Source organism: Mastacembelus armatus, chromosome 5 (assembly GCF_900324485.2).
Source record: "Mastacembelus armatus chromosome 5, fMasArm1.2, whole genome shotgun sequence".
NCBI lineage: Eukaryota > Metazoa > Chordata > Actinopteri > Synbranchiformes > Mastacembelidae > Mastacembelus > Mastacembelus armatus.
The window spans coordinates 12611318-12624801 of record NC_046637.1 but is presented as its reverse complement, the minus strand read 5'-3'; the positions used below and the strand labels follow the sequence as shown (position 1 = coordinate 12624801).

The 13484-nt window shown below is 38.7% G+C and overlaps 2 protein-coding genes across 3 annotated transcripts; one reads left to right on the top strand and one right to left on the bottom strand.

Moving 5' to 3' along the window:
- Positions 1-29: 29 nt before the first annotated feature.
- Positions 30-8017, bottom strand: eno1b (enolase 1b, (alpha)). 2 transcript variants are annotated; one of them, XM_026307773.1, is made up of 12 exons: positions 7965-8017; positions 6468-6568; positions 6184-6279; positions 5343-5401; positions 5176-5245; positions 3458-3591; positions 3135-3357; positions 2329-2526; positions 1890-2091; positions 1083-1191; positions 739-797; positions 30-391 (listed from the first exon to the last, which is right to left on the bottom strand). In XM_026307773.1, exons 2-12 carry the CDS (start codon positions 6550-6552, stop codon positions 325-327), a joined length of 1302 nt encoding a protein of 433 aa, XP_026163558.1. In that variant the 5' UTR covers positions 6553-6568; positions 7965-8017; the 3' UTR covers positions 30-324. The 2 variants fall into 2 exon arrangements, with proteins under 2 accessions (XP_026163558.1, XP_026163559.1); XM_026307774.1 differs by having other exon boundaries at positions 6468-6562; positions 7965-8005.
- A 210-nt stretch (positions 8018-8227) lies between these two features.
- Positions 8228-10703, top strand: ppil1 (peptidylprolyl isomerase (cyclophilin)-like 1). Its single transcript, XM_026307121.1, has 4 exons — positions 8228-8400; positions 8627-8781; positions 9779-9847; positions 10419-10703. Exons 1-4 carry the CDS (start codon positions 8264-8266, stop codon positions 10637-10639), a joined length of 582 nt encoding a protein of 193 aa, XP_026162906.1. The 5' UTR covers positions 8228-8263; the 3' UTR covers positions 10640-10703.
- The last annotated feature ends 2781 nt before the right edge of the window (positions 10704-13484 follow it).

Sequence of the window (13484 nt, the reverse complement as noted above, 5' to 3'; positions counted from 1 at the left end):
CCAAAAATGTAGAAAACAATCACACAACATTCAGCCACTAAACCTTTATTAACCGTTTCTTAAAGTGCCTCTTTTGTGGTTACAGTTTGTCAGTGCTACAAATAAATATTCAGTTTATAATCAGGTCTATATTTAACTCCACATTTAAAAAAAAAAAAAAAAAAGTCTTACAGTTATAGTAACTACACTATTTCTCTCAAATTCATTACCAGTTGGTATGCAAGTAGTTCTACATTAAGCATGCTCTGATGTGTTTTCCATTATTATCTGATAGGTCATGCATTTGTACAAAAAGTCCAATTATGAAGAAAGTGGCTCATCCATTTACTCCAGTGGCTTTCTGAAGTTTTTTCCAGTAAAGCGAGCCTTGTCTCCCAGTTCCTCTTCAATCCTATATTAAAGAATAGTTTCAGAAATGTACAAAAAGTAGGTCTTTCCCCTGTGTATTTCATTACGTTATTGGTTTAATTCAAATCCCCAACTTAGACATTGATACCCTAAATTCAATATAGGAGCTGAAGTACAGACAGTGATTTTTAAAGAAATGGAAATTATACAAATTTAAATTAATACACAGGAAGCATTTTTTTCTTTTTTAAAATCAACACAATAGCTGTAATGTAACATACAGGTAATGTTGCTATTTTACTTTACAAACTAGACAAAACTACATGCAAGGATTTATTTTATAGTAATAATGACAAATACATTGAATGCCCAGTATGTCAAAGAACTCACCTAAGAATCTGGTTGTATTTGGCCAAACGCTCAGAACGACAGGGGGCCCCAGTCTTGATCTGAAAGATTGTATACAATGATTTAAACCAAAAGTAAAGGACTCCTAGTGACAAACAATCCAGCCATACAACAAATTCTAAAATTCTCTTTGTGAAGGTAGGATAATGAATTCACAAGCACCACAAACTACAGCCTCCAAAACTGTTTAGAATCAACAAAGCTCTATGACAATAACTACTACCTTTATAGATATAAATTTAATTGCAAGTTTAGTCATATATATACTATTATGTTCTCAAAAGACTCATACACACACAATAAATATATGTGTTATCTGAACATACTTGTCCAGTGCATAAACCGACCACCAAATCTGCTATGAAGGTATCCTCAGTTTCACCAGAGCGATGGCTGACCATCACACCCCAGCCACTGACCTGAGCCATCTTACACCTGTGAGGAGAATTTAGATTTCAGTTATCAGATAACTATCAGAATTATCAGAAGATGATAATTCTTGATAATCAGAATGATCTGGCATTTCATTTCACTTGAATCAGTCTGGAGGCTGGAGGTGCCATTTATTTTTCTTGGAGGACAGGGATTTTGTTTTGCATGTCACATTCTCTGCATTTCTGTGTCACAAAAGTGATGTCTGAATTCTTAATCCCACCTGCTAAACTGTGATTGGTTGATTGTTTCTCCAAATGGAAAAATACATTGGCACAAGACTTTTAGTCTGATACTCTTGATGTATATCTTTTAATAAGTATGTGACCTACATACATAGTTTTTGTATGTTTTAAATATTTACTCATGCTTTCATAGATGGATAGGATCGGGAATGAGTACATCAGAGGGACAGCTCATGTTAGATGTTTTGGAGAAAAAGCCAGGGAAGCCAGACTGAGATGGTTTGGACATGTTCAGAGGAGGAACAGTGAATACATTGGTAAAAGGATTCTGAGGTTAGAGCTGCCAGGAAGGAGGCCTACAGGAAGACCAAAGAGGGGGTTCTTGGATGTAGTGAAAGAGGACATGAGGATAGTTGGTGTGGGTGAGGAGGATACAGAGAATAGGGTTAAATGGAGGCAGATGATTCCCCTGTGGCAACCCCTGAAGGGAGCAGCCGAAAGGAAAAGAAGACTTACGCTTTCATAGATTCAGTAACAGTGCCAATCTGATTGACTTTCAGCAGCAGACAGTTGCAAGCCTTCTCCTCGACAGCCTTGCTGATGCGATTAGGGTTGGTCACTGTCAGGTCATCTCCAACAACCTGGATGTCTGTACTATCAGTGAACTTGGTCCAGGCTGCCCAGTCATCCTGGTCAAAAGGATCCTCAATGGAAACCACTGTAAGAGAAAACATGCAGATGTTCCTCAGTAATTGATGTGACCTGAAATATTTGTGTCCATTTTCAAATGTTTCATGGACAATAATAATTATGCTCCTTTTTTTTTTGTGAAGTCGTTACATTTCCAGACCTCGTAAATTTACAGAACTGGACCCCTTCCTTTCATTAACCTCCTGTTACACTACATTGTGTCTCTTCTTTTGACAAAGTAAAAACAGCAAGCATCAGAGGTTACCTGGATAATCCTTCACAAAGCTCTTGTAGAGATCAGCCAGCTCGTCAGGAGTGATGTAACGACTTGAGTCGTCAGGAGATTTGAAATCCAGGTCGTATTTTCCCTCCCTGTAGAATTCAGATGCTGCCACATCCATTCCGATCACAACCTCATCCGTGTATCCTGCTTTGGCAATGGCATCCTTTAATAACTCCAGAGCTGCAGTTTACAAAAAAATAAAAACATCTAAGATGCAGAGTATTGCTTATCATATTTGTTATAGCTTTCTTAGGGCAGCACAGAAAAGACTTCACATGAATAACAACACAGACCAGGAAGGGAAAAAATTAAATTAAATTTAAAAAAAACACATGGTAAATCAAGTCCTGTAGCTCTGAAACGAAAATTGCAACTGAAACATATTTTAAGGTTGTATTTATTACAGGGGTATTGTATTAAATTGCATCACTAGTGCTCTTATTTTATTGTCACTTTGTGTATGGTCATACTACATAAGATAAGCAAGATGATGAATGTACTAATCCTTCCAAAAATGTTTCTGTTACAGCTTTGCATAAGCAACATCCATCCATTATCTATACTGCTTATTCCTTAACCAGGGACACGGGGATCTGCTGGAGCCCATCCCAGCTCTACTGGGTGAAAGGCAGGGGTACACCCTGGACCCTGGATTCAGATTTTATTTTTGTAGTATACGAGATGCTCAATGTGAGAAAAGCGTTCATCTTTACACTGGGAAAATACATTTTGGAAGGAATGTCAAAACTGTACAATACAAAGTAAGCACATCAGTAACTAAAGATTACCTTCCTGGTTTTCTAGGATGTTTGGGGCAAAGCCACCTTCATCACCCACATTTGTGGCATCCTGTCCATATTTCTTTTTGATGACATTTTTTAGATTGTGGTAGACCTCAGCTCCAATCCGCATGGCTTCTTTGAAGGTGCTTGCACCAATTGGCAAGATCATGAACTCTTGCATGGCAAGCTTGTTACCTGCATGAGAGCCACCGTTGATCACATTGAATGCCTAGCAGAGGTAGAGAAGGGTGAAATGAGAGTTGCCTGAACTACACAATGAAGGGGGGGGCAGGGAGTTTATGCATTTAATTTGACATACAGATCCTCACCGGCACAGGCAAGATGACCTCAGAATTTCCTGCAAGGTCAGCGATATGACGATACAAAGGAACTCCTTTCTCTGCTGCACCCGCCTTGCAAACAGCCAGAGACACACCAAGGATGGCATTTGCTCCAAATCTGGCTGTTTTGAAGTAGAGAAAAATCTAATTCCCCTTAAATTTGTACATCGAGTTTGCAAATGCTAGAAAAACCTATTTAAGAAGAAGAAGTACTGTATTAAACCCCAAGGGGAAATTCAATTGTTACAGCAGTTATTCTAATTGAAAGTTATTAAATTTAATATTATTTAAATTATATTAAAGTAATTGTTTATTTTTGGGGATTTGTGTGTGTGTGTGTGTGTGAGTGTGTGTGTGTGGGTGTGTGTGTGTGTGTGTGTGTATTATTGTTTATATTGTGGAATTATAGAGTCTTATGGCCGTGGACACAAAAGACTTCCTGAATCTCTCAGTCTTAGCTTTAGGAGGAATTAGTCTGTGGCTGAATGAACTTCCCATTCGCCACAGTTCCTCATGAAGTGGGTGGGCAGAATTGTCCAGTATGGAGTTGATTTTGTCCACCATCCTCCTCTGTGCCACAGCCTCCACACTGTCCAGTTCCAGTCCAACAACAGATTTTGCCTTCCTGATCAACTTGTTTAGTCTGTTGGCCTCACCAGCCTTGATACCACCCCAGCACACAACTACAAAGAACAGGCAGTTGTGGCCTAATGGATAGGGAGTTGGACTTGTAACCTGAAAATTACAGGTTTGAGTCTCAGGGCCGGCAGGTGGGATGGTGTGAATAGCCAATGCCCTGTCCACCTTCAGTACCGTGACTGAGGCGAGACCCTTGAGCAAGGCACCGGACCTCCAACTGTCTCACTGCTCTGGGTGTGTGTTGTCTATGTTCACTGCTGTGTGTGCACTTTGGGTGGTAATGGAATTTCCCCATTTGTGGGACTAATAAGGGTAACTTAAACAGTGCACTTGCTACTACAGACTGAACATCTTCAGTATCTTGTTGCACACGCCAAAGGAACAGAGTCTCCTGAGGAAGAACAGTCTGCTCTGTCCTTTCTTGAAGAGTGCATCTGTATTGTTTGACCAGTCCAGTTTGTTGTTAATGTGGACTCTAAGGTATCTGTAGGAGTCCACAATCTCTACTTCGTCTCCAAGGATGGAGACAGGGACTGGGGTCTTCCTGCTCCTCCTAAAGTCCACCACCAGTTCTCTGGTTTTCTTGAGTAAATTGTTATTATTGTTATAATAATAGTTATAATATTTCTAAATTATTTATTTAGGCATTCACATATAATTAAAAAATGGTTGTCTCTGCTATTAGTCTGAAAGTCACATAATTTAAAAAGCTCCTTTAACTGCTTCGCTAGTGCTACATACTGTGAAAGCATATACAAACAAACTCACTCCACTTTTGCAGACATTTAAGTTGTTTTCTGCATTGTTCTTTTCAGCTCATCTCCTTATAATCAGCTGGATTTATTTATTATTGTTAAAAGTGAACTTTATTTAACTGAAACTTCAATGGTGGCTTGGCAGCAATTTTGCAGATTTGTTGCCAAAGAGGGAAATACAGAAATACACACATGCACACAATCTATGATGGCTGCATGACAGTGCATCACTGCCTAGATACTTAAAGTTTGGACTCCACTGTATATGGTTGTTAGAAAATAGGTCACAATGGTAAGATTATTGTCACTCACACTTGTTCTCTGTGCCATCCATGTCAATCATCATCTGATCAATTCTCTCTTGGTCAACCACAGATAAATCCTGAAGAAACGGGAAGAACAAGTTCACAATTAACAGTAGCATTTAAAAACCTTCTATGGCTTCATTAATACAAAAAGAGAGTGAGGATTGGTCTTACTTGGCTGATCAGTGCAGGTGCAAGAGTTGAATTGATGTGTTCCACCGCCTGTGAGACTCCTGTAACAGAAACATTGTGTTCTTTCACATCATGGGCAAATCTTGCAAGACTAATAAAAAAAATTTTTAAAAAGCCATGAATTTATCAACACATGCAGCTCCTCATTCTTAAATAATATGCTGACAGACACATGCAAGAGTATAAATTAGTTTTTCCACTGTTGACTCAACATTTATTGCTCTTATTCAACAAAACCCCAATCCACAGAACAAACATCAATACTGTGGTGGTAGCATACTACATACAAGTCACCATGCACATCATATCTGCCTAATTACCTAAAGCATGCACAATGAGTTCTTATGATCCTGTAATTAAATAATGAATCATTCTATCAAATACATACATACAATACATATATTATTTTTTTTTAAACCAAAAAAGGACAGGCAATAGACTCATTAACCCTTTCAAATCTGGAAGAGGAGAGAATGGAGAACAGGGGAAGGCAGAACAAAAAAAAATTTTTTTTTGAAAAATAATAAAATGTGGTATAATTTCCTTTTAATTGAAGTCTGCTTCAAATGGGCTAAAGCAAGAACACTTTTTGGTGAGAAATAACAAAATTACATCTCCTTCTTAAGTTAAGCTATTACCCTTATTAGTCCCACAGTGGGGAGATTCCATTACCACCCAAAGTGCACACACAACAGTGAACACACACACCAGGAGCAATGGACAGCCAGTGCTGCGACACCCGGGGAGCAGGGGTGTCCGGTGCCTTTTTAACTAATTCTTTCCTATCAAGGGGGGGGGGGGCAGAAAAAAAAAATGCAGAGACCTTTTCCAAGGTAGCGAGATTTGTCATTGTCCCGGAGCTCCAAGGCTTCATAGATTCCAGTAGATGCACCGCTTGGTATAGCTGCTCTAAACAGGCCTAAGAAACATACATGGGAACAAAAAGGGCACAAGAATCACTAAAAAGTATATTTAAAAAACAATGACAAAACAGTGTACAATAAGCACTGATATGAAGCAATTAAATTCAATGTCATCTAAGATTTTAAGTATTTCATGCTAACAAAAATCATACATTTAATTTCTCATATAACTAGCAAAACCCACCTTTATCAGTGTAGAGGTCAACCTCTACAGTGGGGTTTCCACGAGAATCAAAGATCTCTCGAGCGTGGATCTTTACAATGGACATGTTACAGGATCTTGGACTATGAGAGACAAAAGAATAACACACATATATAAAGTTATACTCCTGAATGGCTACTATACCTCTTTCACCTTCTTCCCTCCTTGGAGCTTACTCACAAAAAAACCCTGACCTAACTGCAAGCTGGACAGTGCTAACAGACATGCTACTATTCTAATCGGATTGGGCTCCTTCATCTGATTAATCACATGGCAGTTAGGATGCCAAAATTGCTGCATCTACCAAAGCCAAGTAGAACTTGGTGTTGCTGCTGCAACAGTGATGCTGTTAACCCTGACTTTAAGAGCCCAGAGTCATGATGAAATTTCTTAAAGTCAACTCCGCAAAACCCCTTGTCAGATAAACAAGTTAACTAAGTAACATACGCACTGACTATTCATGCATAATTGGTTGCATACCAGATTAGGTAAACAGCAATTCCCATACCACCTCCCAAAATTAAGAACCCTGGATTAAAGCAGATCAATAGCCACTCTAACTCAGGGGCAAAGCAGTCACCATATGAAATCCAGCAGGTCACAGACAAAATCATCCAACCAGCACCTGCTTATATAGTAACTGGGGATCTGTGTGCCTGTATGTATACAGGGGTGCAAACTCGTCAGGGGTGAAAAAGGTGACAAACTAAACTGGACTGCACCAACACCTTCATTGCCTTCTTACCATTAGCTTGTTGGATGAGGGAAAGAACATTAAGGTAAGCCAATCAGAGGCAGAGTAAGGCGGGTCTATCCCTTTGCCAACAGGGGAAAAAACGCTACAGGTGCCGCAGATACTACGAGCACGACAACGCTGCCTCTGCCTCTTAGGAGTTTCACACATCCATTCTAAGCTCTCACTGCTAGTGGTTATTTTCTCCAGTCATGCTTAAACACGCCACACTTACAGCAAAAGACACACGAGTTTATGCTGCTATTGAATTTAAAACGTTTTTTCAACCGCAAGTAAACTCTAAACCCCACCAATTCACAAAGCAGAGTCTGGGGTTTAGGTATACCGCTTTGTAGTGAAGCTGTATATGTCAACAATTCTGCGATTTAAACAGCACTTAAACACTGAGTACATATGAGTTTGGGCAAGATTTTCAGTAACACTGGACTCTTCAAAGTTAGTACTACTCACGAAACAGGTGGCTAAAAAAACCACCACAAAATATTATTAAAAAGAAAAGACAACAAGCTCACAATCCGATATACATGAAGATACTAATATTAATATAAATGCACAGAAAATACATCAAACTGTAAACTTTAGGCAGATGTAACTTAAGGCAGATTAGCACTAATGTTAACAAGTGTGTGTGATTAGCCAACTTAGCTCATAGGCGTTAAAGGTAAAAACAGAATACGATGCTGTTAACAAACTAGCAAAGAAAAGGAAATTAATTAATTACATACATTAAATAAGACGTCACATAAACAAAATAAAAAGAAGAAGATGCTCTTGCTCTTCTTCTTCTTCTTCTTCTTCTTCTTCTTCTTCTAGTCACCGGGAAGGTTTGACGTTTTGCCTCCGTGTCTGCCCCCACAGTGTTCAATGTGAATTACACCTGATCGACACTGACCTAAAACAGTTTTGATCTGCTTGTATTTCTCTCCGCCCAGTAGGAGGCAGTAAATTGTTGCTGGCTCCTTCCAGCACCCAGTGTAAATGAGTGGCAACCACAGAAGAAGAATTCCTCCAGAACAGTGAATGAATGCGTTTCACTGATAAATCACAAACGTTTTATCAAGCACATTTATTTAGAAACTACCGAAAGTTATTGTTTGGAGTGATAATGTCAGGGATACCTCCGGACACATGGCAGCCACCCACGGTGACTTTAGAGACGACGTAAGTTTTTAATAAAACCACAGAGTGCTACTTCTGCTAGCTCATAGTTAGCATTGAGCTTTTTTGGTTGACCTTGATGATACATGTGTGCATATAAGGTTTTTAGATCATCTTTAGCGACCAGTCTGACTGCTGCTGAATTAGAATAACACTTGTTTGTTCATATGTTTTAAGGGCTCGTGTAAAAACTAAGCGTCATTTTTGCTTGGATTCATTTGTATTATAGGATGGGGGCTATTGTTGTGGAGCTGTACTGGAAACACGCACCAAGGACCTGCAAGAACTTTGCAGAACTGGCCCGAAGAGGCTACTACAACAACACAAAGTTTCATCGGATAATCAAAGACTTCATGGTGCAGGGGGGAGATCCTACAGGGACAGGTGGGTTCATCACATGCACTGGTATAATATATAATAACGTGGTTTTGTGTACTTGCAGTCTGAGGATGTCATAAATGGTTTGAGTGAGGCCCTTTGCTGCAAATGCAAAGAAATCAGGAATGCATCCTAAAATTACTAATAATTTACGAGGTCTTCCAGAAATGGAAGAACTGCCTTACAACACCAAAAAAAAAATTCTGACACTAATTATTGCTCAATCAATGTTAAACAGGACATTTACCAACTTAAGTTATTATTACCCTTATTAATCCCACAATGGGGAAATTCCATTACCACTCAAAGCAGTGAACACACACACCGTGAACACACACCGGGGGCAGTGGGCAGCCAGGGGAGCAGTTAGAGGTCCGGTGCCTTGCTCAAGGGTCTCACCTCAATTGTGGTATTGAAGGTGGACAGGGCTAATTCATGGCTATTCACTCTATCCCACTGACAATGCCTGCCGGACCTGAAACTCAAACCCGCGATTTTCAGGTCACATGTCCGACTCTCTATCCATTAGGCCACGACTGCCCCTTTAATTAATAATTCTAATTAACTAATAGTATATCCTGCAGATTATTTTAGTCAGTGCAAAGGTCAAATGTGAAATTTGTCTACAGGAAGAGTGCAGTTCAACAACTATGGATATAAAGGTTTCCATTAAAATTAATATTTAATGAATGAATAGTATGTTCTTGTATTTAAATAGATTGATTCGTCTGTCTGCATGCACCCAATAAGCCAGTGGAGGCTGTTAGAGCTTATATGATGTAGAGCATAAAACCATTCATCAAACTTCAGAAAAAATCAATACTTGTTAGTCAAATAATTACTCTTTCAAGGAGTTTATTTTTTTTCAAGCAACATTTCTTCTCAGATTGTAAACTGGATGAATATCAGTTTAATCAACTATAAGAACATTTGCATTTTGTTATGTTTATTTGCCTGACTTGAGAGTAAATTTGCAGTTTAGTGATCTTTGTTTACCTCACAGGTCGGGGTGGTGCTTCCATATTTGGGAAACAGTTTGAAGATGAACTGAACCCAGAACTCAAATTCACAGGTAAGTTACAAAATTTCACAGTGGAAAAATCCTACTGAAACAGTAGGTGAGAAACGTGGGGAAGATGATTAAATCTAACGTATATGTAGCAAAGATGATTTCAGAGTTCACATTAAACTTATTATAAGCATATGTCTAGTGTTGAGAATTTAAAATGTTAGTCCTCAATTATAATTTTACAAAAATTACAGTAGGATTTATTGCACGGGTTTTTTGTTTTGTATCAAACTGAGTGTACATTCAAATTTAAAACACATATTTCCACATTTGGAAATGTACAAAAGTTAATGTCTATCAATCTTAAATAAAAATGAGTTAGTTGTGGTTTTTAACTCAAGCATAAAATAGACCATCATTGTGTTATCACCGAACCCCCAACTGCTCCCCGGGCACCGCAACATTGGCTGCCCACTGCTCTGGTGTGTGTGCACTTTACATAGGTTACATGCAGAGCACAAATTCAGAATATAGGTCACCATACTTGGCCACAAGTCACTTCACATTTATGAATGCCCATCTTTCAATATTTATGTGACAGTGAGTGAATTTTTGTTTAATTTGTGTCTGGTAGGTGCAGGTATTTTAGCGATGGCCAATGCAGGACCGGACACCAATGGAAGTCAGTTCTTCCTCACACTTGCACCCACTCAATGGCTGGATGGAAAGCACAGTATTTTTGGAAGAGTATACCAGGGCATGGGAGTGCTGAACCGCATTGGGATGGTGGAGACAAGCAGCCAAGATCGTCCAGTTGATGATATCAAAATTATCAGAGCTAGTGTACCCAATTAAGCAAATGTTTTTTTTTTTAGACAGTTTTTTTAAATAAAGGTCTGAAATTTGTAAATGTCAAAAATTCCTTCTTTTTCATTTAGTTTCACACAGCTAGCCTATGGAAATGATGCGTGAAAGTATTGCTCTTATTTTTAAACAATTAGAACACTTTAATTTCTAAGAAATTAAAATATTTAAATCCAGCAATTATGTGAAAGTGGAATGAAAGAGTAAGCTAAGGAAAAAAGTAAATAATAAGCAAATTAAATATTTATGAATATATGGCTATACAAAGTTTTTAAAAAAATCTACGTTTTCTTTTTAGTAGATATTGATTTTAATTTGGCAGGAGTTACTGATTGATTGGTTGTTTGCAATTATTGAAACAAAATTCAAAATTGTGTTACTGACAAAAATATTTGGCTTATTTTTTTTATTTTTATTTTATTTTAAAAAGTGTGTCATAAGGTCTACTGTGTATGTGGACCAATCAATCAATACTCAAGCAATCAAACTTTGCTTCTCCTAATAAGTTCATGCCAGTCACAATAAAAACCTGGTATGACAAAGGACTGGATTCCCCTCCTTTAAATATGTTGAATTCACACCAGAATGGAGAATATCACTGATAATGTTGATGGCGATATTGATACTATAGTGCCAGACCCTTGGAGAATTTTACGGAACGATTCAGAGCCACTGCTAGTCAGGCCTGTTCAGTTAGAACAACTGGAAACTGAGAAGAAAGTAAAGGAATAATAAGAACTCCAGAGTTTACATAGGGGACTGTCACTGAAACTGGAAAGAATTACGAGACAACTATCCAGACTCCAAAGGCAACGAAACCCATCATTTGGTATGCAAAAATATGTGTCGACTATGAATACAAGGCCAGGGCCTGCAGAAAGACAACAACGAGTAAATCAGAGATGATATGTTCAAGATTCAAAGAATTTTATTCATGCAGGAGGGGAAATTACTTTACCTAGTAACAACTGCTCTCTGTCCAGAAGAATGAAAAAAAAAAAAAACACTAGAAAATCCATACCAACATTGAAGGAATTGAAGGAAAAAAAAAATAGAATGTGTGAAACAACAAATGTTTGTTAGTAATTATGCTAATTGATAATATTACTAATTTCATGATTTGTGCTAGAACATCCATAGCATATAAAATTGTAAATTAAAATGAATACCCATTTGAAAATAAAAATATTTATTTAAGTCCAGGTGTTTTTACATTTTTACTGTTGTAATTGGCATCATGTTGCTGCACTCCCATACCTGACTCAACAACTGCACCCTGTTTTTGTGACATGTAGCCAAGAATTGAGAAGATGGCAAACCCAGATATAAAACTAGTTCCACTGTTCAACAAGCAAAGATAGAGGGAGTCTCTGCAAGACAGAAACAATGCACTTGCACTGTCTTGGTAATAAGCATCAAGGGTTGATAAAATTGGGATAACTATATTATGGAAAAACAATGCAAAGTAAATACAAACTAAATTAAAATGGCTTACAACATAAGTACTGTAAGTATAATAGATTATTCATGCTATGTAAGAATTCACAGACAGCTGTGTTTAGCAGCAAATTACATAGTCACGGAGAGTTACCTTTATATAAATTGTGAATATGTTCTGTTTTGAAAATCCACCTGTAAACTATTTGAATCCTAATGAGTTATGAAGTACTAACCTGTAGCAGTTGTAGTTATACTTGTAGCTTCCAAATGCACTCAAATAACCCAAACATATGGCATAGGAATAAAATACTTGGGTTCCTCTAACCTCAGCATCCTGTCTCTAAACCATAGAGCACTGCTGGTCTCACCGTTCTTATACACCTTTCCTTTCATTCTTGCTGACACTCTTTTGTCACACATCACACCTGATACTTTTCTCCACCCATTCCAACCTGCTTGCACACGTCTCTTCACTTCTTTTCCACACTCTCCGTTGGTCTGGACTGTTGACCCTAGGTACTTAAAATCCTCCACCTTCTTCACCTCTACTCCCTGTAACCTCACCGTTCTACTTGAATCCCTCTCATTTACACACATGTACTCCGTTTTACTGCGGCTAACCTTCATTCCTCTCCTTTCCAGAGCAAACCTCCACCTCTCTAGATTTTCCTCCACCTGCTCCCTGCTCTCACTACAGATGACAATGTCATCTGCAAATATCATGGTCCACAGAGATTCCTGTCTAACCTCATCTGTCAGCCTGTCCATCACCACAGCAAACAAGAAGGGGCTCAAAGCCAATCCTTGGTACAGCCCTACCTCCACCTTGAACTCCTCTGTCACCCCTACAGCACACCTCACCACTGTCTTACAGCTCTCATACATGTCCTGCACCACTCAAACATACTTCTCTGCCACTCCAGACTTCCTCATACAAAACCACAGCTCCTCTCTCGGGACCCTGTCATACGCTTTTTCCAAATCTACAAAGACACAATGCAGCTCCTTCTGGTCTTCTCTGTACTTCTTCATCAGCATTCTCAAAGCAAATATTGCATCTGTGGTGCTCTTTCTTGGCATGAAACCATACTGCTGCTCACAAATGCTCACTTCTGACCTCAGCCTAGCCTCCACTACTCTTTCCCATAACTTCACTGTGTGACTCATCCGCTTTATTCCTCTGTAGTTTCCACAACTTTGCACATTTCCCTTGTTCTTAAAAATGGGCACCGCCATTCCTCAGGCATCCTCTCACTCTCCAAGATCTTGTTAAGTAGCCCAGTAAAAAACTCTATTGCCACGTCTCCTAAACACTTCCATACTTCCACAGGTATGTCAGGTCTGGAGACTGGCTAGGCCACTCCAGGACCTTAATATGCTTCTTCTTGAGCCACTC

Excerpts from the sequence above, each read along its gene's own strand:
- eno1b (XM_026307773.1), bottom strand. The coding sequence starts at position 6,552 with ATGTCCATTGTAAAGATCCACGCTCGAGAGATCTTTGATTCTCGTGGA. Across the intron at positions 6,280-6,467 it reads TGACCTCTACACTGATAAAG|GCCTGTTTAGAGCAGCTATA; the intron begins GTGGGTTTTGCT and ends TATGTTTCTTAG. Across the intron at positions 2,092-2,328 it reads CTTTGTGAAGGATTATCCAG|TGGTTTCCATTGAGGATCCT; the intron begins GTAACCTCTGAT and ends TTTCTCTTACAG.
- ppil1 (XM_026307121.1), top strand. The coding sequence starts at position 8,264 with ATGCGTTTCACTGATAAATCACAAACGTTTTATCAAGCACATTTATTT. Across the intron at positions 8,401-8,626 it reads ACGGTGACTTTAGAGACGAC|GATGGGGGCTATTGTTGTGG; the intron begins GTAAGTTTTTAA and ends TTTGTATTATAG. Across the intron at positions 8,782-9,778 it reads GGGAGATCCTACAGGGACAG|GTCGGGGTGGTGCTTCCATA; the intron begins GTGGGTTCATCA and ends TTTACCTCACAG.